The 25,083-nt window shown below is 40.7% G+C and overlaps 1 protein-coding gene across 2 annotated transcripts; it reads left to right on the top strand.

Moving 5' to 3' along the window:
- Positions 1–248: 248 nt before the first annotated feature.
- On the top strand, positions 249–23,773 carry cd99l2 (CD99 molecule-like 2). Of its 2 annotated transcripts, XM_062383913.1 has the most exons (10): positions 275–515; positions 7,276–7,338; positions 7,976–8,017; positions 10,520–10,636; positions 12,878–12,958; positions 13,349–13,417; positions 13,511–13,564; positions 13,653–13,772; positions 14,138–14,203; positions 17,915–23,773. In XM_062383913.1, the coding sequence occupies exons 1-10, from the start codon at positions 455–457 to the stop codon at positions 17,974–17,976; spliced, it is 735 nt and encodes a 244-aa protein (XP_062239897.1). In that variant the 5' UTR covers positions 275–454; the 3' UTR covers positions 17,977–23,773. The 2 variants fall into 2 exon arrangements, with proteins under 2 accessions (XP_062239899.1, XP_062239897.1); XM_062383915.1 differs by lacking the exon at positions 10,520–10,636 and having other exon boundaries at positions 249–515.
- Positions 23,774–25,083: the final 1,310 nt, after the last annotated feature.

The following is a 25,083-nucleotide window of genomic DNA, read 5'->3' as shown; positions in this document are numbered from 1 at the left end:
TGTCCCCATAGTGATGACATTAATTTGTGGTCAATAAACCTGTCCATAACACCAGTAACAATAATTGTCATTACATTACCTCTTCAGGAATATAAAGGTTATTCATATGTAGAAATTGTTTTAGTTTGTACAGGTCATTGAGTTTTATTTTTGATTAAAACTAAATCAAGGATTATAAAATGTCACTCGGACCCTCTGCGCCACTGGCAAGTTGAGCTCTACACAGATTTGTTCAATGGCAAGGTCCAACCTCAGGGGGGCAGCCACGGCCGTCGCTGTGTCCAGTGTGTGGAACAAAGAAGAAGCTGCTCAGTTTGGGAGTGTCACAGAGCCAAAGGGAACGCCTTTAATGCGGCTTTCGTGAAACTGCAAGTAGTCCACGGTAACGGAGTAGCTGTTTAACCGCTGTGCTATCAAGATCCGCTGGGTTGCTTTGTTCGGGGTCACTGTAGACATGACTACCAGCTGTCTGTGGACTGTGGGCTTGCTGCTGGCTCTGCTGCTGCCAACGGAAGGTAAGGCTCTGTCCCCGGCTCACAGCAGCTCACCCACATGCTCTGCGCTCCTTTTGTGCCACACTTTGATTCAAGGCCGGGTAGCGGTCCATCGGCCTGGAGACACATGTTACTGAAATATACACTACTCGTGATTCATTACGAAGTCATTCTGAATGAGGATCTCTTCACAGACTTGTTATCCATCGTATTGTTATTAGCCTTCTTATATATTCAGATATTGCGGTTCCATTTGAACATGTTGTCAGCCACCCTGTTAGAGTGATTGCCGATTGTTAAATGAATTATTCTATATATTATTATTATTATTATAGTTGTATTATAATATAATATTGGTTATGTGTTAGTTTCAGGGGTAAATTTATATAAATATGACAGTTATTAGAGACCATACTGATGTGTCACCACCCAGTGACCTTCTTGTCTGTCTGTCAACGCCTCTCATTAGTGATGAATTTGAGAAGTTACTCACTTAGAGGTAAGTAATTAAAAAGAGAATGAAATAACGCAGATTATAGATCATTGTGATGTACCCCTTACATCAACGTCCATCTGACATTTTACTGTATTCTGATTATTCCATCTATGTTTTGCTCATTTATTTTATAAGTACATGACTAGAACTAGATATGTGGAAAACGCTTATAAATTCAGGGTAATGGATGAGCTTGTAGGCAAACAGACTTTTCCAAACTACTGCATCTTCATTAACTTAAGTCAGGTGCGGCTCCTGTCATCGGCGACATGTGCGTTTGACTAGGGCGCAAAGTGCCGAGACCGCGCCACAAGAGGATGATTTATTACACATACACATACGTTAACCAATGCAGTAACGTCACACCATCGTTCTCCAACCGAGGGGACACAACGGAGGCAGACGCGCCGCAAAGAGCCTCGAAAAGCTGTGTGCCTCCTTTCCGCAGCCATGTTAATCAATCGGGCTGTTCGCACCAGCAGCGAAGCGCCGGGAAACTCCGCGGCCGGCTCGCGAAGTACAGTACAGGATGCTGTGCTGCATGCACGGAGTGGGGCTGAAGTGAAGATGGTGTGTTGGCGGTGCGGAGAAAAGGGCCACATAAGGGATAAGTTCGCAGAGAAAGTTTGGTGTAGTTTTTGCAAAAGCAGGGGACACACAGACAAGGCGTGCACAAAGAAGGAGCGAGAACGGAGTGCCCGGTGTGTGTGTGTTCAAGATGACGGCGGCGACGGCGGTCAACGTAAAGCAGGCCGTGAACCAGATGGCGCGCGGAAAGCCGCGGGAGGAGAAGACTGCATCTTCAGGGCACAAACAGAAGATGCCAGTCTCTCGGAGCAACGGCTGCAGATCCAGAGAAAGGGACTGATCGTGGACACGGGCGCGTCGTCCCACATCATCAACGACAGGAGCAAGTTCAAGAGCTTCGACAGCACCTTCAAGCCGGAGAGACACAGCATGGAGCTGGCAGACGGGAAGCGAACCGTCGGGGTGGCAAAAGGCAGGGAAGACGCACAGGTATGTCTCATAAACAGCAAGGGGCTCCAGTGTACAGTGACTTTAAAGAACGCTCTCTACATCCCCTCCTACCCTCAAGAACTCTTCTCAGTGAAGTCTGCTACAGCTCACGGTGCCAAAGTGTTCTTCGAAGAAGGTAAAGATGCCATAGGGTCGCCAGATGGAACAAGGTTTAATATTCATGTATGTAAAAGGATGTATTACTTGCAAACCGAGTGTGATGTCGATGATGTGTGTCATGTCAGCTATGATATCCAGACATGGCATGCGATAATGGGTCACTGCAATTACGATGATATCTTGAAGCTGCAGAATGTAACAGAAGGCATGCACATTAAAGGTGCAAAGCGTAGGCCTGATAAAGAATGTGCAGTGTGCATAGAGGGAAAGTTCACTCAAACGAGAAACAGAGATCCGACTGAAAAAGTAAAGACACCACTTGAGCTGGTGAACACAGACCTAGCTGGTCCAGTAAACAACGAGTCCATAGATGGTTTCAAGTACATGCAATCTTTCACGGATGTTTGTACGGGGGCAGTGTTTGTTTACTTCCTTAAAGCAAAAAGTGATGCAGTGCAGGCCACTGAGAAGTACCTGGCAGATGTAGCACCTTATGGCACTGTGAGATGCATTAGATCAGATAACGGGACCGAGTTCACTAATAGAGAGTTTCAGACACTACTTGGAAAGAACAAAATCAGACATGAGACTTCCTGTCCTTACTCCCCGCACCAGAATGGGACAGCTGAAAGGGAAGGACGCACTCTTTTTGAGATGGCCAGATGTAAGCATATTGACAGTAACCTACCTAAGAGTCTTTGGCACTATGCCATCCAGGAGGCTGCCTACACTAGGAACCGGTGCTTTAATAAGCACACAGGCACTACCCCATACACAGCACTGACAGGTAAAAAGTGTGATCTAACCAGGATGCATAAATTCGGGTCAGTGTGCTATGTCTACCAGCAGGACAGGGGAAAACTAGATTATAGGTGTGGGAGAGGGCTCTTTGTAGGACATGACAAGGGCAGTCCCGCCTATCTCGTTTATAACCCCGATAAAGGAAGAGTGCAGAAGCACAGACTAGTAAAGTTTGTAACCAAGACAACCTGTGAAATCGAGACTCAGACACAGGAGATAGGACTGGACCCCAAAGTAACAACAGAGTAGAGACTCCACAGCCTAGTGTAATGAGCACAGATGTACAGTGTGCAGCCCACGGTCAGCACCAGAGGATGATGGCGAGAAGAACCCAAGGGTGACGTCACATGCCTCAGACAGTGGGAGATATCCCACCAGAGAGAGCGTAAAACCCCGGGGTATCTGGGAGATTATACTCTGGAAGACACTGATGATGACAGTACACTCACTAGTGTAGATTATTGTTACCGAGCAGTCTGTGGTGTACCTTTGACCTTTAAGGAGGCAATGAAATCGACTGAGTCAGAAAAGTGGAAGAAAGCGATGGACGAGGAGATGAGGTCCTTAGAGGACAACCAGACCTTTACCTTGACTAAGTTACCAGAGGACAGGAAGACAGTGGGAGGAAGATGGGTATACTCAATCAAGTGTGACATTGATGGACACGACCAATACAAAGCTAGGTGTGTAGCAAAAGGATACAGCCAGAGAGCAGGGATAGATTATGGTGAGACGTTCTCACGAACAGCCAATCTTACAAGTATACGGGTAGTGATGCAGAAGGCAGCACAAGACAATCTGATCTTGCATCAAATGGACGTGAAAACAGCCTATCTACACGCCCCCATTGATCGAGATATCTATATGGAACAACCTGAAGGTTACGAAAAAGAGGGAGAGAATCTAGTGTGTAAACTAGAGAAGTCAATTTACGTCTGAAGCAGTCGGGGCTTAATTGGAATGAGATGCTCCACACATGCCTGGTAGATGATAATTTCATTCAGAACCTGACAGACCACTGCGTCTACATAAAAGACTCTAAAGAGGCAGGGAAGGTAATAGTAGTTATCTGGGTGGATGATGTTATCATCGCAGCCGACAACAACGAAAGTTTGGATAAAGTGAAAAACATGCTTTCTACCAGATTTAAGATGAAGGATCTAGGTAGATTGAAGTATTTTCTGGGCATGGACTTCAGCCAGTCTAACGGCTGTGTAAAAAAGGCACAAAAGAGGTTTGTTGAAAAGATACTGGAACGTTTCGACATGCAGCAGTGTAGAACTAGAGAAACACCATGTGACACAAAGTTAGACTACTCTGAAGATGCACCTAAAATGTCTGGTGTGAAGAAGTACAGGGAGGCTGTAGGCGTCTCATTTATTTGACAACCTGTACACGTCCTGACCTATGTTTTGTGGTGAGCAAGTTATCACAGCATTTTGCTGACCCTACTGAAGAACATTGGGTTACGGTGAAACATGTTTTGCGTTATCTCAGGGGTACTGCAGACAAACAGCTCTGTTTCAGAAAAAGCGGAGAGAGTCTAGGCCTACTAGCATATAGTGAGGCAGACTGGGCTGCGGACACTAGTGACAGATGCAGCACCACCGGGTATTGTGTGAGTATGTGCAAAGACAGCTCTTTAGTCTCCTGGAAGACGAAGAAGCAACCCACGATAGCACTATCCACATGCGAAGCCGAATACATGGCTTTAGCTCTTACAATACAGGAGTGTATTTATTTAGAGCAACTACTGAGGGGTATTGATACCTATGTGTACAAGAAAACTATTGTTTACGAGGATAACCAGGGGACAATTGCGCTTGTTAGAAACCCTGTGCGTAGACAAAGATGTAAACATGTGGACATCAAATATCACTTCATTAGGTCTACCATAAGGGAAGATAAGATGTCACTTGTTTACTGTCCCACAGACGACATGGTCGCAGATGTTATGACAAAGCCCGCCTCTAGACTGAAGCTGAGTAAATTTGCAGGAGTCATGTTTGGTGTGTGAAATGTTTGCACTTGACTATGCCATGTTTTTGTTTCATTTATTTTGTTTTGTAAAAGTTGTATAGTATACATGTCATTCATAAGTGGGAGTGTTGAGAGTGAATAAATGTTTGTATGCATGTAACTATATTTGTCCAGGAGGAGGCGCTGTTGCGCCTCATATGACAGAGTCACCTGTGACTGATGACATCACTACCTTTATAAGAGTGATGTTACCACCGTCTTTCTCTGTGTTGCCTGACTCTCACGGAGAGCAGTATGTTATGATCACCTCTGCAATAAATAACGCCATGTGGCTAAAGAAACGCATGTCAGTTAGAATTATTATTCCGCTGTGCAGGTAGGCAGAAGGTATAAGCCTACCTGTCATCACCCGCTGTTCTCCTGGAGTTTCAATTTCCCCATCTTGAATTATGTACCTATTCCACACATTTGTCAGTTGTGTCTAAACAAACACACAAGCACACAATCTATTGTGGGGGGCGGCTGTAGTAGGCTTGTGTAGCTCAGTCACTTGTGAGGACAATAATAATTTTCGCCCCGAACAGGCGCAGAGAAATGTGCTTCCTGTGTGAACAGACAGGCGGCTGCTCGCACGAGAATTGCACATCATTAATGTTTATTTTCGTCGACTTGAATAGCTATCAGTGAATTCCAGACTCTTTTTATATTTGTTATTATATATTTGTATTTTTTTGTATAGTCTACATCCAGTATTTCATTTTTTTAATATTTCTTTTGTTAACTTGTTTTTGTAACTAATGCCACCTCTGGAGTGAAGGTAGGAAATTGCATTTGGGTGGGTGGGTGGGCGTGGGCGTGTGTGTGTGTGGGGGTGTGTTTGTGTGTGTGTGTGTGTGTGTGCGCTCAAACATTGCAAGGGCCGGCCCTGACTTAAGTGGTTGACTATGCTTGTCTGTACCTTAAAAGAGCTTAGCATGTAGCTTGCCCCCCTCCTTGCTGTCCGTTTGACTTGTTTCCGAAGCTTCGTTATAAAGACAGATAAACTATTTATTTGATTCACTCTTTATTCCTGACGACGACAGTATGAACACCTTATTTCTTCCCTCATTTGCTGTTGTAGGTCATAAAGAGGCACCAATATTACAATGAGACCATTTCAAAAACCACTTACAAACCCCTTGCATAGAGGCTTTAAAAACTCTTTAAAAATGTTCAGTGCATAAGTGTCCTAAATGCCATGTTGTTTTTCATTGTCATACACAGTGGCACTTTCATGTTTTCAATGTTTTCAACAAGTCACCCATATGGATGCTTTATGTGCAGATGTGTGTAATTACAATAAGATACAAGATTCAAGAGTTTATTGTCATGTGCACACCAATCACATTTAGCAGTTCGCAAAAAAATGAATACAAATAAATATGGAATAGAATATATGATTGGAGGAGTTTAAAAGTTATATGGCCTGGGGGATGAAACTTTCTGAGCCTGGTGGTAACCGCCCAACTGATCAAATCACCCCAGGCCTCCATGAGGATCTTAAAATACGGGATAAACTTCAGGATTCTGCTCATCAACCCCACTACTTTTAAGAGTTCCAACCGAATTACGTCGATACTACCAGGTACAGATTCATCTTAAATCAATCGGTGCCAAATTTCTGTACCTGTGAGGGCATTTGGGTGTGAGAGTATGTATTTGTGAGTGAGAGTGAAATAGAGATTAAATGTTAGATAAAGAGAGAGAGAGCAACACCATGTGATTCAAGACCTAATTCAGATGCGTCACTAATAACATATCCCTAATATCATAATTTATTAAAACATAGATATAAGTTGTTGCTCCTCTTGACACTATTGAGCTGCTTTCAGACTGGAAGCCGCAGATCCTCTGTATATTCTCTGGAGGAAGCAGCACATTACATAGCACTTAGCGACCCAAGGACAATTCGGCACTGGAGGAGGTGCATATGTGAACACAAATGTCCGAGTGAGACGTTCCACAGCTTCTTATCGGCCTGACCTGCTCAAAATGGTTCTCATAAATACAAATACATGCACATTCTGTGTCTTTTTTAAAACAATACAATCACACTGTTGTCTGACTTCCAGTGAGTTACAGCGCTGTCACAGTTAAAAGCAAAGGATGTTGCAGGCACATTGCTTTTATTCTAGCACTCACGTATGTGCAGTCTTGTCTTCTTATACGTTCTTGAACCGTTTGGTTTGTTATGAATGTCGTATGTGTATTTGTGTTACAGAATGCTTGTCATGCTCGATTCTCACACCAAGCACTTATGAAAAATATGTTTTATATGTTAGCCTCAGCATATCTGCCTCCTTTGTCCTTCTCTTCTCTCCTCTCTAGTACTCTCTCAGGGTTCTTTTGATCTGAATGATGCTCTGGATGTTAACAGTGACAGTAAATCATGTAAGTACAATGGAAAACCACTCTTTTGTTCACATTATCCTTTTTTGTTTCTCATGACCGTCTTAGGTTCTCCTTGTAACTTTTCTCTAACAAAGTGAGCTCAGTGTAGTTAGACAAAAACACCCTGCACACACACCAGGTGATTTAACTTTTTATGAAGGAGCTCTCAGGAGTATATTTGATTGGTAGTTTGGTTTCCTAACATTCTGTATCCTCTCAATTCACAAAGAAAATGAAATGAGTTTTAGAAAGAACAATTGATGTAAAAGCACACATTTGGAGCCTCTGGTTCATTTTGATGCTACTGTTGCTTAAACAGTGAACTTAATCATTTAATGAGTTAACCTGACTGTTTACTTAAAGTGAACTGCGGTATTGAAAATAAAAACTGAACATTTACTTTGTTTAACACAAATGCAGAGAGACTGACTCAGTGACACGATAAAACAAAAAATATGTAACATCTAGTCTATGTTCATTTGTATCAGTGTTACTTAATCAATATGTTACTGGTAGTTTTTTAGATAATATGGAAATAATGGAAACCAATGGAAAAAAATCCTAATTTTCACGTATGAATGACACTGGATAAAACAATTCTCTTTAAGATATAATTAATATCTAACTTTCACCACAGCAACGACTCCTGCACCAAAATCCGCTATACCTGCAGGAGGAGGTAAGTGTTAATTGTAATAAACACAACGTTTATTGTATTCTCCGTTTATTCTTCCAACTCAATACATGGACACTGCCAACACCTGTTCCGCACAGGAACACCCACAAACCCCCGGGCGCGACCCGTGGGTTTGTGGGTGTTCCGCACAGGAACACCCACGTGACCAAACTGCTTATGGAGTTTCAGGAGAACTTTGTGTTTCTCTTCTGTTGACATCTTTTCTGTGACCAAAAGAACATCCTCTTCAATTTTACGTTTCTCAGTGTCATTGTCTCTGATGTCTACGCAGTAGTGACCGGAACTGGTGAACTCAAGAGGTACAGGCTGTTGGAACATCACAGCGCTGTCATTTTTCATATCCAAAACAGTTCCAGCCCTTTTAAGGGATGTTTTGCTCAGCAAAAGTGGAATATCAACTGGAACCACTTCAGCTTCAACACAGCATTGTGTCTGTCATATCTTAGCAGGTAGTTTCACCTTCCTGGTGGAATACACTACATTTCGATCTCCAAATCGAAATGGTCTGCAGCTGAGTATTTCTGTCTTCAACACCTGATTAACTCCGTCTTGGCTGAGTTCCTTCATGTAGTTTTCTAGCCATTTCTCACCACACACTGTACGAGTACAAGCAGTGTCAATAATGGCTGACCCCAGTGATTCGGCCAGAAAGATTTCTGAGTCAGACAAAGCTTCAGTAAACAGTGTGATGTTACATTCTTCAACATCTTCAGTTATTCTTACGTCTTCATTCTTTCTGTGCGGACAGTCTTTAGCCCAATGAAATGTGCTCTGACAAATAGCGCATCTCGATCTCTTACCGAATTTATCCAGCGGGTTGGTGCCAGGTAATGGCTGTCTTTGTTGTGCGCTCTGTGACGTGACATTATTCCATTTGCCCTTTGCGTGCCGTCTTTGCTCCGTGAAGAACGCCACCTCCTGGTTCACTTGAATTCCGTTTGATGTGCCTGACGTCCTGCCACCGAAAATCCGTTTCAGCGCTGATTTCATGGAGGTGAACGTTAATTCCGCGCACGCCGTCAACGCCAGTTGCCGGCTCTTCTCATCGAGACAAGCCGTGTCTAGCAACTTGAAGGCTAACACGGCATCAGGAAGTGTCATATTATACCTTTTTATCCTGTTGTACCTCTGTTCAAAATCAATAATGTAGTCCGCCATGGACACAGCGCGGTCCTTCACGATCCCATCAAAGTACGAATAGGCTTCATACGCACGGTCCTTTTCCTCTTTTAAGAACACCTCGTCCAGTTTCGCGAACAATGTCACCATACCGTCATCACTGTCCAAATCATCCGCTGGTATTTCCATGGCTGTTTCTTTGGCTCTCCCTTCAAGCCCCAAAGCGACCGCGAGGGCTTGTTTCTTCTTGTCGAGATCTGTAACTCGTCTCCAGATATTGACTTCATTTTTCCAACACTCGTATGGCCTAGCTTCGTCAAACTTCGGCGGAACTTTGTAGTTAGCAACCATCCTCTGCTACCAATGTTAATTGTAATAAACACGACGTTTATTGTATTCTCCGTTTATTCTTCCAACTCAATACATGGACACTGCCAACACCTGTTCCGCACAGGAACACCCACAAACCCCCGCGCGCGACCCGTGGTCGAAGGTAAGGGGTCAAAGGGAACACTTCCTATTACCTTAATGAACATAATAGAGGGGAAATACAAGTTAACAGTAAGCACCACGCTGCAACTGACAAAGTGCCATGTAAATGTATTTTTTACAATAATTATATAACAATTAACATTATGATATATATGGAAGCCCATTTCCACCACATTGATGAAAAAAATTAATTTGTATCTCATAATTATAAGATAGTATCTCATAATTATGACTTAGCATCTCATTATTATGACTTAGTATCTCATTATTATGACTTAGTATCTCATTATTATGACTTAGCATCTAGTAATTACATCATTATCTCATAATAATGAGATGCTTAGTCATAACTATGAGATACAAAGTCATAATAATGAGATACTATCTCATAATAATGAGATACTAAGTCATAATAATGAGATACTATCTCATAATAATGAGATACTTAGTCATTATATTGAGATGCTAAGTCATAATTATGAGATACAATTTTTTTTTCTTCATCAATGTGGCAGAAATGGGCTTCCATGAAATTAAGCCTATCTGTGACAGAGTCATTGTTAGTGTGAACTTGTGGCAAACACCCAACGATTTTCTTTGATTTTAGGAACCCTAGAGCAGTAGTTTTTTGGCAGAATGTGTGAAAAAACTGTGCTCCAGTTTTTGATTCACTAAACCAGTCTGTTACTATTAAACATTTCATTCTTTGTGTTGATTTGACACTTTTCAGCTGCAACATTGTCCTGAATTTTGTATTTTTAACCCCACCTATGATTTCTAGTCAAATGTGTTTAACATTTTACATTGGCTTGAAGAGACTCGGTTGACAATCTTAATATTTTATCAATATTCTGATGTCATTGTTCTCTGCAGAGTTGGATTTGGAGGATTTTTTCAAAGTCAGTGGCATCACCACCAAAGCCCCACCCAGGGTTATACCTAAGGGTGCAGCAAGTACCAAGGCCCCAGTCAAGCATAAACCCAAGCCAGGTGAGAGGGGACCCTCCCCTGCCCATGCACGTGCCGGGGTACGGATGAAGGCATGTGCATCAGGAACTGCTTGAGAAATAGTGATGACACCATGCGTATCCATTGCAGAGTCGATGCATTTTCAAACCAAAAAACGCATAGTGTGCATGTGGCCTGATGATGCCTGAATTGGATGGTTACACAACTGTTCCAGCCCCCCAATCTCTCACCTCTTTTCCATTCACCTCTTTTCCACATTTTTTTCCACTCACCCCACCCGGTTGAGGCAGATGGCCACCCGCATTGAGTCTGGTTGTGCTGGAGGTTTCTCCCCGTTACAGGGGAGTTTCTTGTCATCGCAGTCGCTAATGGTTGCCTGCTGTGGGAACTGTATGACATTGTAAGGTCTGCATCTTACTATGAATAGTGCCTTGAAATAGTCTATGTCGAGATTTGGCCCCTTCACAAATACAATTTAATTGAATAGAAATATAATACACCTTGCAAGTAAGTTACTATGTTCATTTTAAGATACAACTTAAGATCAGAGCGTGGATAGCTTCAGTAACTGACACTGTGGTGAATAGATAGGAATATATTTACATGTTTACATTTTTTTGACACACAATGTCACATTTCAAGCCTTAGTGCTCAATTCAGATATTTTTCCAGTTCCGATTGTTTTATATAGCGGTTACATTATCTTATCTTGGCCAGCATCAGACTCAGAATATGAACTGGTCATGGTGATAACGTGACTGGTATGCACAGAAGAACAACAAGAGTTGACACACAGCACGCTGTTTATGATAGTAAACAAGGCGAAGAAGTTGGTAATAAACATGGAGGCCAGAAATGTGAGGGTTTAATATTAATATAATATGCTTAATATGCTTTCAAACACAGACTGCTTAGGATGCGACCACTCAAGTTTTTGCTTACACAGACATGTCATTCCCAAATACTTATGAGGTCTAAAGGCCTATATATGCTACCCCGAATCCGTTACGGACGGAAGGACGGATCGGACGAACACTTTTTCAGCTATAGTTCTCCAGTGTTGAAAACAATTCGGCGCCAGAACAGTAGGTGGCGCATCGGAAGACGAGCTTAGATAAAGATATAAAGATAAAGTAGCTTTATTGTCAATTTCTTCACATGTTCAAGACATACAAGGAATCAATAGGACGTTTTGCCACTCTCCCACAGTGAAACATATAAAGTACACAGGCACAACAGATAACACAAGACATTTCCTAATACTAAGTAAACATACAGAGTTTTAGTACAGCAGCATAAGGTTCTCTAAAGTGTTAACGTAGTGATAAAGTGCAAGAAGCCTACCTCATGAGTTCTCAGAAGAAGCCAACGTTTTTTTTATTTACCTCCTCCCGGCTTTCCTCACACACAGTGTACGATGGCAACTAAATAAAATAAAGTGACACCCAACGGGTCAAAATGCTTAGCGCAGCGTTTCTTAACTGCGTTGCTAATTCCACTGCTTGAAGCTATACTGAAGCAGCTAGCTTCACCCCCTAGCTCCCACACACAGTCAGCAGGGACTCCTGATACTAACTACTACCAAGTGTTTGCTTCTAGCCTGAAGGTGTTTGAGAAACAGTGTCATGACAGCCGTGGAATTAAAGTCTTGACAGCGGGTTTTTGCACTGTTACCACCGCAGTTAGCATGGTGGCTACCACGCTAGCGCCATTATGAAAGTTTGTTATAACCGTATGTGACCAACCATACACACATGCCGTCAGGGCTCTAACCAGCCACCGTCAGCCGGACAACTCCGGCTTAACACACTTGTCACATTAATCGTAGAATCATAGTTGTGTTTGGGTTTATTGTGATATAGGGAATGAAACAGGAATTTTGAGGTCCGAAATGCTGTTGTTAGCGGACCAATCACAGCCAAGGGCTATACCTATGCTCTCCGACATGCCGACAAACATTCCGTTGTTTTCAGCACCGGAGAACAATAAATCAAAAAGTGTCCTTCCGATCCGTCCGTCCGTCTGTAACGGACTCGGAGAAGCATACATTGGCCTTTATTAGAAAAATCAGAGGTGCACGAAGAGCTCTCCGTGGGATGCCCGGAGAGGGCGTTCCACGGCGAAGAGGGCCGTCCTATCTGTCCCTTTCCTAAAAAACGGAGTAGCATGTATCGGCCTTTAAAGTTGTCCTTTTATCAGTGTTAATATCCTGATTGTGCCTTTTATTTTACAATTACATTGATCTTTGACTGATCTTCACAGCTAATGAGGACCTAGACCTGGCTGATGCCTTGAACCCCAACAATGACATTGGTGGCAAGGAGAAAAACAAGGACAAGGGAGGTGGGTAGGAATCATTTTTTTCTCTTGCCTAATTCTTGTTCTGGATTTCTTAAATGCCACCCAAGCCTCTGTTCAACTTATACAACTCCAGCAATTATTCAAAGATATTTTTTGCAGTTTTAAGACAGCTTTATGGTTTTACGTGTGTCCTTAGTGTAGCCACCGGATTAATTATGTGTAGGTGCAGTGACCATACAGGAAACCTATATGAATAGACACGTGATGTCTATCCAATTCATTTGCTACATAAAACAATTATGGAACCCCCTCACAGCACTATGAACTGAGAACACAAGAGAGCAGTTTCACTTTCTTAGAGTCAACAAAAAGTGACACCACAGTGATTTCATTATGTATTATTAAGATTATGTATTGTATTTCCTCTTTCAGGTATATTTTCTGACAGTGATCTGAGTGATGTGAGTAAAGATGACACATACAAGCCTGACAAAGGCAAAGGTAAAGTCTTGACTTTAACTCCTGTTGTTACAGAAGAGAACAAAACTTAATAGTTGTAACAGATGTGAACATTTACTCTTACTGTTTCCACAGGTGGATTCTCAGGAGGTGGCGGTGATCTGATTAACCAGCATGATGACAATCATGGTTGGTTTTCTCTGTCTGATCATTTATAAATGTGTGACTGTCTGAGCTTACTGTACAACTGTTTGTGTGTGTGTGTTTGTGTTTCCAGAGACCACAGCTGAGGTGGGCACCATTGCAGGGATTGTCAGTGCAGTTGCCATGGCACTGGTGGGTGCAATAAGCAGTTACATCTCCTATCAGAAGAAGAAGCTGTGCTTCAGTGTGCAACGTAAGGCATTAAATTACAGTTCATAACACTCTCTGAGGACATTGTTGTCACCAGTGTGTGATTACATTGCTTTTACACCTACAGCTCAAATGGTAATTTGCAATAAAACTGTAAAAAATAAATAAAACTATTCACTGTCCAAACATGTCTGTAAGACCCCAAATTAAAAACTGTAAGTGGATTTAGTGGACTTGTGCATTGCTCCCTGGTGTCAGCCCCCGAGTTTGGGGCACTGTGGCTTGGCTGTGGAGCTGTCCATGGTATCTGCGTCCATACCCAGGGACAGTTATTTATCGCAATTCATATCGTTAGCACAGTATTGCAGAGCACACTATATGCTGATATGTGCAGCTTTCTTCTAACAGAGAGCCTGAACTCTGACATGGTGAAGGCAGAGAACCCTGAGGCTGTGGTGGCTACAGAACCACAAGGTAAATACACACACAAACATGCACACACTGTACAGCCTATGACTGTAATGGCCCTGAATAAAAAACATGTGTTAATGGATGATACAGAACATTTTTCTTTAATGGGGAAGCTGCCATCACTTGATATCTCCAGTGTCAGAGGGAGAAACACAGGACAAGTTGACACTGTTATGTTACAGTGTTGTGTTACTCTGTGGTATGGTGGTCTCTTATAGACTAAACATTGTTTGTGAGTCTATGTCTGAAAATAGGAATAGAGAGAAGCAGGATAACAGAGCTGTTAGACTGAGCTGTAAATCAACATTGTGTGGAGTCAGTGCTCAGTGCTGCTCTCAGGTCTGATAGACCACTGCATGGGTGATGAAAAAGCAGAAGACTTTGGTCTGTCATATTCTAGAACACACTAACAACAACAAACTAACTTAACAAACAAAATTTAAATTATATATTATATTTGAAAATCGTTGCTGGTGTACATTGCAAAATTTGTTGAGAACAAAATGACGTAAAAACGGTAAGTGGAAACCTAAATCATCAACCCATTAAGGGCTGAAGTAAAACATTTAATCACAGGCTGATCCAACTTGTGTGATTTTCAACCTTTTTTGAGCCGTGGCACATTTTTTTCATTTACAAAATCCTGTGGCACACCACCAACCAAAATTACACAAAATGACACTCTATGGCCTAACACAGTACATAATGCATATAGTGAGGAATATAGTTTCTAAATGTATTTACACTCACTCAGTGTGGAACCTGGGCCTGTTTGGATGAACACAATACTGATATCCTGGCAGGAATGGAAGAAAGACACACACAAAGTTCTTCCTCAACAGCTCTCAGTGTCTCTCTGTTTTTATTTTTTATCGCAGTCAAACTTGAAAAGCTCAGCCCACACATATGTTGTGGAAAACAGGAGCAATGTCCAAATAGCTTTGTTGGCCATGTTGGGGAACTCCTTGGCAGCTGATAACCAAAAACTGTCCAAAGGAAGATCAGCAAAGTTTAGCTTTAAACCACAATCTTTTTTCAGTTCAATGATTTCCTCTTGCTCCTGTAAAGTCATGTCCTTTCCAGCAACTGATGCTGTTGTGTATGGGTCCCTAACCCAGTCAAGGCATTCTCTGAAGGCTCAAGAGAAATAAAATGACAACTTCTCCTCAAGAGTTTTCAAATGTGTGCCTATCACCTCGCACATTGCAGCAGTGTTGACATCATGCCTTTTCTCAGTCAGTGGGAACATCTCAAGGTTGCCACGCTGCACATGTTGTTGCCAGAGCTGCACCTTTAAACGGAATCCATTTATTTTATCAGTGCTTGTAAGCAGGTTTTCATTTCGGCCTTGCATCCGTGTGTTCAGTTCATTCAGATGATGAAATATATCAGCCAGGTATGCCAGCTTTTCACACCACTCATCAGTTGCAAGCAGCTTTGAGTAATCGGACCTCTCAATTGTCAGAAATACTTTCCAACCACTGGAATAGAAGAGTATTACATTATCTGCCACACTTTATTACAGCAAAGACCAGGGGTGCCCACACTTTATAGGCCTGGGAGATAATCTTGAAATGACCAGCTCAGCAAGATCTACCGACTAAATAACATTGGTATCACCATGCGCGATACAGAAAGCAGAGGAGAAATCTAAATGCTCGACCATGTGGCGGCAGCGGAAAAAATAAAAAGAGGGGGTACGTGCGCCGGAGCGTCCTCCTAACTACCTCTTGTCTAGTCGTGCGATTGACCCACACTGCCTTTGCGAGTGACCGGTAGCTCTCAATTGACTTTTTGGCACCCCTGGCACTGACACTCGACAATTGTTAATTAGGTGATATTAGATAATTTCCCACGGCACACCTGACGATCTCTCACGACACATTGGTTGAAAATCACTGTGTTAAACCATCCAAGGAAATGCCTCCCCACACCATCACTAATCTACCGCAAAACGGGCAAGCTGAACGATGTACCACGATGCATAACATTCACCACTGTGTCTCCAGAATCTTTCACACCACTCAAATATGCTTAGTCCCACTAGAGGATGTCTGGCCCTAATGCCAGATCCCTTCCTAACATGCTCCCAGGGTAGTGATGGGGTCTTGAATACATTGTTTATCTGTAGAGAAAATGAGGTGGGACTGACACTGGGTAAAGAACTTTGAAACTCTTATGGCAGTGACCAAATAGTTTCCATACGATTTGTTTATTTCATTTTGTACCAAAGTTCACTGATTTTTGTACTCAAAGCAAGTGCCTTGAACACAATATTAACTAACCAGCTTGCGGTCACCTGGCAGGTCTAATTTATATTAGTACAGAATGCCTGTTCTTAACAGTGAACATACTAGTTACACAAACACAAAGTGTGAACCAAATACTCATGTGTTATTCATATTTTTACTACATTTGTACTACATGTTTTCCACATTTAATTTGTGATTTTTACATTTTACTAACTTCTTAGGTCTTTGTTTTATTAACATATTTGTTATATGTGATCTCATTGCACCAACAAGAATCTGATAGATCAAAAATATGATGATGGCGTCAGGCAGTGGGCATCTAATTTCTAATGTCTTGTGTCCCCAAAAATGTATTCACAAACAAACCTTTTCAAAGAAAAAGTGTCAAACAGGCATTGTTAATGACTTAATCACTGTTTGTGATGGGATTCTAAAAGAATTTCAACCACACTCACTCACTGCATTAACTGCATCTTTACGATGTTACACTGTGGAACTCGGGAATTTGGGGAATTTTCTCATCTTATTCTACAGAACAATGCCACGTGCACATTTCACCCCAGCCAATGTAGAAGGAAAGGCTGTGTACATTTTCAAATACTGTGCAAAGACCTATGTTAAGAATGACACAAATATGCAGAAGCATATAGTCAAGTGCCCAAAGTTTCCTCAGGGCTCAAATCAGCCTATGACAAAACAAAATGTTTATATTTTTTCTGTATATGACAAGGTAATTACAGTTAGGAAATTACCCACACAATTTCCTGTATATTCCCGTTAATTCCCATGGAAAGTTCCCAACTTTGTATATTCCCGGAATTTTGCAACCCCAGATATCACTACTATGACCACCAACCAGTCTGTCTTTCTTCACCTCCACAATCGCATCAATTCAAGATTAAAAAATGTTGCTGGTCGATGTCTTGAACTAGTCCTTCTTTCATTTTCTTTGTGTCCAGCTACACTTTGGTCAAATTGCTCACATTCCTAAAAAATATATACACATCCCATATAATAATTATATATAAATTATGGGATTTTACTGATGTCTACATCATCATTCATCCCGATTTAATCCTAATTTGTATCCAGTACACAATTTCTTAATTTGCACTGATTTGAATCAGTGAAACCCTGTCCTGCTCTAGATGACTGAATGCAATAATTGATTGTATGTTGCATCAATGTTCTATTAGTGATTTATGATTATTATATATATATATTTTTATTCTCCTTGTTTCTGTTGGTTTTATTGCTTTAGTTTCAATCTGTATTTCCCAACCTCTTACTTACTGGTTTCATAACATCTTGCCAAAGGATGCAGAAAAATAGGCTGGTTCTTAATTGTTTTGGTCTAATAAATAAACCAAATGAAACAAATAGACTTCACTTGTCATGCCACCTGCAGGTGCAGTCTAATCTATTTGAAATGGCTGATAGAGATTTTGTTTTGTTTTTACAGTCCAACAGACTCTCCTTGAGCCATCCAATGCTGAGCCTCCCACTGAAGAAAATGCTGTCTAAACACATTCACAAGGTCACCTACATACATTCCCCCTCAACAAAATCCCCCACCCAAACCATGCCCACACTCGCACACAGAACCTTTCCAAATGTGAGTGTTTATAGTAATTTATTGTTTACTATTTGAACACATCGAACAACAGCACCAACAGGTTTGCTTTTTTTTTTTAAGCATTTCTCCTTTTGACATGTAACTGATTATTTGTGACAAATCATATGTCTTACTTATGTTGATCGAAAACATGCAAAGTAGAATAACACATCCCAGAATCCTGTCAGTGCTCAGTTAAAGGGATAGTTCACTGAAAAATGCATATTCACTCATTATCTACTAAGTCGATGGAGGGATGGGTGAAGTGTTTGAGATCACGAAAAATGTTTGGAGTTCCAGGGGTAAAAAGTGTTGCGGGCAACTCTAATGCAATTGAAGTAACTGGCGACCTATTCCTCAAATGTAAAAAAACAAATGCCTCAATAGTGCTCCTGTGGTGTCATTCAAGTGTCCGTAAGGCCCGACATTCAAATTCAACTCTAAATGGCATCATTTACACAATACATATACATTTTTGGTGAACTATCCTTTCTAAGGAAGAACATTTAACTGTAGACCCTAGATTTCTGTTACAAGCCTTGAGGCAACTAATTATGGAATCACTTGGGAAATTGTGATAAAATGTATAAATGGCCAGTTAGCAGATAATGTATGAACACATTTTCACAGTAATAATCATGAAATAATCCCACCAATTGTTCTTATTCCTCCAAAATGTGACATTTTATGTGATTTATTACTTGTTCACTTTACTGTGTTATTATGAAGTCATAACCAGTGATTATAATACTATTTGTTAAGAAGATGATCAGGGTTTCTGAAGTTAAACATCTGATAAATGTACTGCTTTTTAATGGACTTAAATATGAGCTCCTTGTCCAGTAGTGGGCAAGGGACATATTTATAGACCTTAAGTAACCGACCTCTGTTAATTGGACTGACAGTTACATCATTAGTTGTAACACGCTGCTTATGATATAATGTACAGAGTTGCATCTTTTTGGAGTGGGAAAAAAATGCATCTATGCTTTACTTTCTAATCATAACCTGTGACCTTTTATACTGTAAATAGCCTGCCGCTTTTTCAACTGGCCTTTAACAACGATGTAGTTAGCTAAGGAGAATTTTCATTTTTCGAGGTACTAATGGTAAAATAGTTCTGATAACAGTGAGTGGTTGACAGGGAATTGACAAGAGTCAAATCAACACTTGGGAGGATACAATTAGCTTGCTAAATCAGTTGTGCTGTGGTTTGAGTTTAATAGTGGACAGCATGTTTTTTCCTCCCTCTGAATTTGAAAGGAGTCTGACCCATCACAATACTATGTTGTATTGTGTAAGCGGTGAGATTCAGCATGTACAGAATATAATTCATGATCCCCTGGTGGCCATTATTTCCATCAGTGTGAGACAGGCTTGCAAAACAGCTGCATATCATGAAACCATTGTGTGTCAAGGCTAAAATAGATTACCACGTTTTAATAATGAGTACTCATATTGTAAGCGCTTACTTTAAGCATTATTGATGTGATTCTGGAAACTTAAAAATATCAATTATGCCACAATTCTGGTCAAACTCCAGAATAGGTAGATATGAGAGTGCCACAGTATAGTTTTGATTGTATCAACGAACAGTGCCAAAGTTGACAAAATGTGCAAGTTCTTGATTATTTGCAAACTATCTCCAATCAATTGTATGCTTCAGCGACCTCCAGGGATAATGGGGTCACAAGTCTATGAGTCTGTAATTTGGGGGTAGAGGACTGACAAGTTTGGGAACCTCCGTTCTTGACAGAATAGCTGATAAGAAGTGTTGTCCAAACAGATGTGAAGACTATGTTGCTTTGAAGTTTAAAATGTCCTTAATGGGAATAAGATCCACATGAGTAGAAAGGTGATGGTGAAAGGAAGTCAGAGAAGGACTGACAGTGAGTAAAAGGAGTGACGATTGAGTGACTAATGAAGGCAGACAAGACTGTGAAGGGTCAGGCGTGTTGGTTTATCCTAAATATGAGAAGATGAGCCGAACTCGGTTTGTTCAATCAAGTATTTATTTAGAAAGCAATGAAAGGTATCAATCAGCAAAGCAATGGGCATCCAACAAGTCGCATCAGAACACGAGACCCATCAGAACGCATCAAACAGCCGGCGCCTGTCTATTTTATAACAGTAGATCTTGGTTCTTCCTCCTCGAAAGTGCGCAGGCGTAGGCCATCCTCTTGGTAATGGAATAAGGAAGTGACAAGGAGCCACTCCAAGGCCTTGACACATTTGATGGCATGTGGGCCAATGGTGTTGACAATTGGAGAAAAGATTATTGTGTTCTTGCTATATCAAAACAATATTCTGTTTGTACAGACATTCAAAACAATTTAACCAAAACAATGTAACAGAACTGTGACGCTCACACATTCTAATTTCAAGATTACAAACTAGGAAGGAAAAGGTTATTATCAATCATTTGCGTGAAGGCCTTATATCTGGCTCAAACTGCTTCTATCTTTATTCATTTAGAGTTGAGTCAGACACAGAATATAGCTAAAATATTGAAATCCTAACAGAAGCCATTTGCACTTTTACAAATAGTGGAAAGATAATTTGCATAAGAAAAAGAGAGCTTTGCTTTAGCTGCCAAGATGAAGTAAGAATCAGTAGTTTGAATAAGGATCTTGAATGGTATCGTTGAAAAAAATATGAAGGTTGTACATTTTACTGTGAGTAGTTCTTTTTTTGTACTGTAAGAGATAACACATTTGATTATATTACTGTGCATGCGTGTGTGTGTGTGTTCACACGCTTTTCCTGTTTTTTTTTTACACTTTGTACCCAAATTAATTTTCCTGATAATTTGGCTTAACTTTTTGTAAGTGTGGTGGTTGTGTACTGCCAACACTTAACTTCGGCTTTTTAAGTGGTTCCTGCACTGATATCTACAGTCTTGTGTATTTTGTAAATCTCCAAAATTATGTCATTTTTGGTGAAACCTCTTTAAACTTGAATGGTTCATTGGTAGTGACGGTTCATTGAGGGATGATGACTGTCAGGAGTTACAAACTCTCTGCTACGACTCTTACTGGATAACCTCTCTGCCCTGGCAGCTGTAATTTCAAATGGTGATTCTCTCTGTCTTATAAACTGCTCAGTCCCACAAGGACACACTATTCATCTAACACCCCCAACATGCACATGAGTAACACCCATTGCTTCCCTCCTTTGTCTATTGGGTACTGGGGAAAGGTGTGGGTGCTGTATCAAGCTCATGCTGCTGAGAGCTGAACTAAACACATAGAAACAAACAAAAAAAGCCACTGTTACTGAATGTATTAAATATCTTCAACAGCTGTAGAAAAAAATACAGATTTGACCAAAGATGATTAAGATTGACTTTCCTGTTGTGTATTGGAGTTGTATTTGTTTGTGAGAACAAGGCCTTGAAATAATCATGAAGGACAAACATTAAATCTGACCACGAGTCTGAATGTAATGCAGATGTCCTTACGTCTCAAGCGCAACATTGACAATGATAGTTAGATGGATATGACACAGAAGAGAACATAAAAATCTGATAGACAGCACACCTGATATCTTACAAATAATGTGTAATTATCTTTCCAATGCTTGTGTCGACACAGTGTTTGAACAACTCCCACTATGGCACTGTGGATGTTGATTCCGTTTGAGGTTCTAGTGTGGCGACCTGTTAAACTGCTGTTTGCAGTGGTTTCCAGTCTTTTCTAGCAAAATAATATGAAGAAGTCCAATGTACTCCTGCTGAAGGCCTTTAACTGAAAGTGCAGGTGTGAAACCTGTTTAAATATTAACCTAATGTCCTCTGCATTGATTGCATCCATTCCCTTTATGCTGAGGTCACAACAGCCAGGTGTGGACATTATAACAGAAACTGTAAACGTGTGTATCAAAGTGGCAGACTGGCAGGTGAATGCACTTACAGTGAATCAAAAGTGGATCCAGAGAAGCAGCGAAGCCAGACCGTCAAAGTGACATCAAGACAACACCTTTTAATTGGTGGTCATCAAGACACTGGTCCCTACTTAAACTATAAGGAGCTTCAAAGTAGGACTGCATGTTATATCGAAAATGTATCCTCCTCGTGACATCAACTAACGCGACATACGTATCACAAAAGACAGTTTGAGCTGCGATAAATGTTGTTCCATGTGCCATGCATTTACGCTCTGCATGTCAATATATTTGGCCAATCAGATGGAGCCCAGCTACCCTACATAAAAATGTAAAGATATTCAGATAATTTGACAGGTTTTTCCCTAAAATAAATCATTTTCGGGAGAAGAAAAGATAGATTTGTGAGGCGGCTCCGACAAATCTCGTGCTGCCTCGCCCGCTCGCTTTGGAGCTGTCCTTGGTCCCTGCGGTTTTTGTCAGTGTCAGCATAGACCTTTTACTTTATGGGGTCTATGTTAGCAGTGAACCCAAAGCACCACTGTATACTTAAGCATTTCTTTATTTATCGCAAGTCATATCGTCATCGCGATATTCAACAATGTTATTGCATATCACATGTTTTCCTAATATCGTGCAGCCATACTTCAAAGCAGCACCAGCACATCAAAGAAAGGAGAGTGCAGCCATCTTGAGATGTATAGCATGATAAAGACCTGCATTTGACTAAAAGTTGATTTCATAATTTAGATGGAACTGAATATTTGATTAATATTGTACATTGTGCTTAATAAATTGCAAGTTCATTTATTGGATTATAGGATTTCTGAAATAACCTTGTAAAATAAGTATAGGCTAAGTATTAATATTGTGATTTTAGTATAGTAATTATTATGTTACTTATGTGACACAAGTAATAAAGACTAATGTTATCCAACTAAAATATTCCAGTTAAATCTCGTCTAGATAATCTGGTTCTACAAATGCAGAGATTTAGGTTTGATTTGTTCATCTTGAATAATAATTTATCTTTAATAATGGTGTGCTTTTGTAAAAGAAGGTATAGATAATGGGGTTATTGATGTGAGAAAAATACTCCTGATTGTACCGTTACATGATATTAAACTCATCCAGGACCACATTTTGTTCTCACAGTTTCAAGCCTTAATCCTAAAAAGAACAAACTAAAGAAGACTAACTGATAATAAGCCTGGATTACTCTGTGAGTTTGTTTGTTCAATGTTTCTCTGGCGTTTTAACTTTGAATGATGTCTGTAGTGTTTATTATGACAGCTGTGCCTGAGATCTTCTAGTTTTTTGGGAGCAGTCACATGACAATGACCTGTCAAACATACTTGCCACCCTGACTATCCACTGCGGTACACTTAAGTGCCTGCACTGCATTTCCCACGCTTTAGTGCCTGTCAACATGTCATGTATAGCCACAGTTCAGTACCTTAACATGCCATTAAGTTTTGTCTATTTGCCTGATTGACACTTGAAAAACGAAAAACAAATGTGAAAAAGTACTTACTTTCAAACTTACTTGTCTGGTATTTGAGGGCTGGCTTTTTTTGAGTTAGTGGCTTGTCACCTACAACACATACTCACGTATCCTGTACACTGCTTTCCTGCACATAATCATCATTCATGCTTTTCTCTGCATCTGTATAAACCCTTAACATGTAGCTTACAAGTGTTGATCTCTATATGTCAAGGTTGTGTGAGCTCTGCTTTCTTTCTTAGTCAACTATGAATTTTCTGGCAATATCTTACAGGTGTTGTATGTGTTACTAATATGAAATAAACAGTTTCAAAAGATAATAGCAGAGTCTGTTATTTATGCGCCGTGCTGGCAACAGCTATTGTTGCAGAGTAGTGGAGTCTCCAAAATGGAAGCAATAAAAGCTAAATATCATGGCCAAATAGAAAAACAAGCCTCTGACCTGTGCCATACATATAGGCAGATAATAATACTCTCACCCTTATGGGACAAATTACTCACTCAGCTGCATTGTGGAAGTAATGATCACTAAAGTATATACAAATACACACCATAATGGACATCAAACGTAGATTCAATTCAAATATTCAATCTAGGACACCATTAACATGGTGATATTACAGCATTTTGCTGTTTTAATCTTAATTTGAATGTTAAAATATTGTTGTGTGAGTATGGAGTCAAAGAGAGGTGAATCTGTTGATGGTATTTCCCGAGATCTGAAAGGAGAGTGTTGTGAGATGGGGAGAGAGTTGTTTGTCAAGTTTGAATTATAATCCTACTGTGGAGGTGTCTCTAACATGTATAATATAGGAACAACAATGATAATGGAAATTAGAAGCAAACAACATGTTGTCCCTCTTAGGCCACACAGCCCCGGATGACGGCAGGGATGCCATGGAGGTCTGCGTTCCACCATTTATCCCTTGGTGGTGACAGTAGCTGTCAGTTAGTGTGCTTCTGGCAGCTGTAGGTTAGAAGTGGAGTCAGGCATACACCTCAGCTGTCTTTCGAAATTGGATGGGTGGAGTAGAGCGTTTACCTTTGTTGGTCAGCAGATGGAGCTGGAACCTTTTTGCGGTGGCTGACATGAGGTCGGTCTTTCAGCGGTTTAGATGGCAGTGTGCACATTCAGGAGCATCTGAAACATTCCGTTGCACCTTTTGGACTTCCAGTGTTTTCTGTATCTTGCACCACCTAGAAGTCACCTGGTTTCAGCTAGCATTGGGAGGGTGTCCTTCACCTGTGTATGAATCTGAGACAGGGTGGGGGGAAACACGGTGCAAAATTCTAACATGTCATTTCCCAGACATTTGTTTCAGGAAGAGGTCTTTCTGATGCCAAGGAGGATCTCAAAAAGGGCTAAGATTAGTGTGTGTTCTATTTGTACCGCATCAATATCTAATTCAGTGAAGGGACCCTTTTCTCATACTAAGAATACAACAAAACTAAAGTACAATAGTGCTGTTTTAGAAGATCAAATACTATGCGAATATTACTCAGGAACGTCTGGATATAATGTAATTATAAGGTAGTTCATTTCAATATTTTCTAAACTAGATACAAAATTTACTGGCAAATTGTCTGCACATTTTATATCTAAGGGTGAACATATCCAGTAAATTTCTTG

The sequence above is a fragment of the Platichthys flesus genome, chromosome 24, assembly GCF_949316205.1.
Source record: "Platichthys flesus chromosome 24, fPlaFle2.1, whole genome shotgun sequence".
NCBI classification, from domain to species: domain Eukaryota; kingdom Metazoa; phylum Chordata; class Actinopteri; order Pleuronectiformes; family Pleuronectidae; genus Platichthys; species Platichthys flesus.
This window is presented reverse-complemented; position numbering and strand designations above follow the sequence as displayed.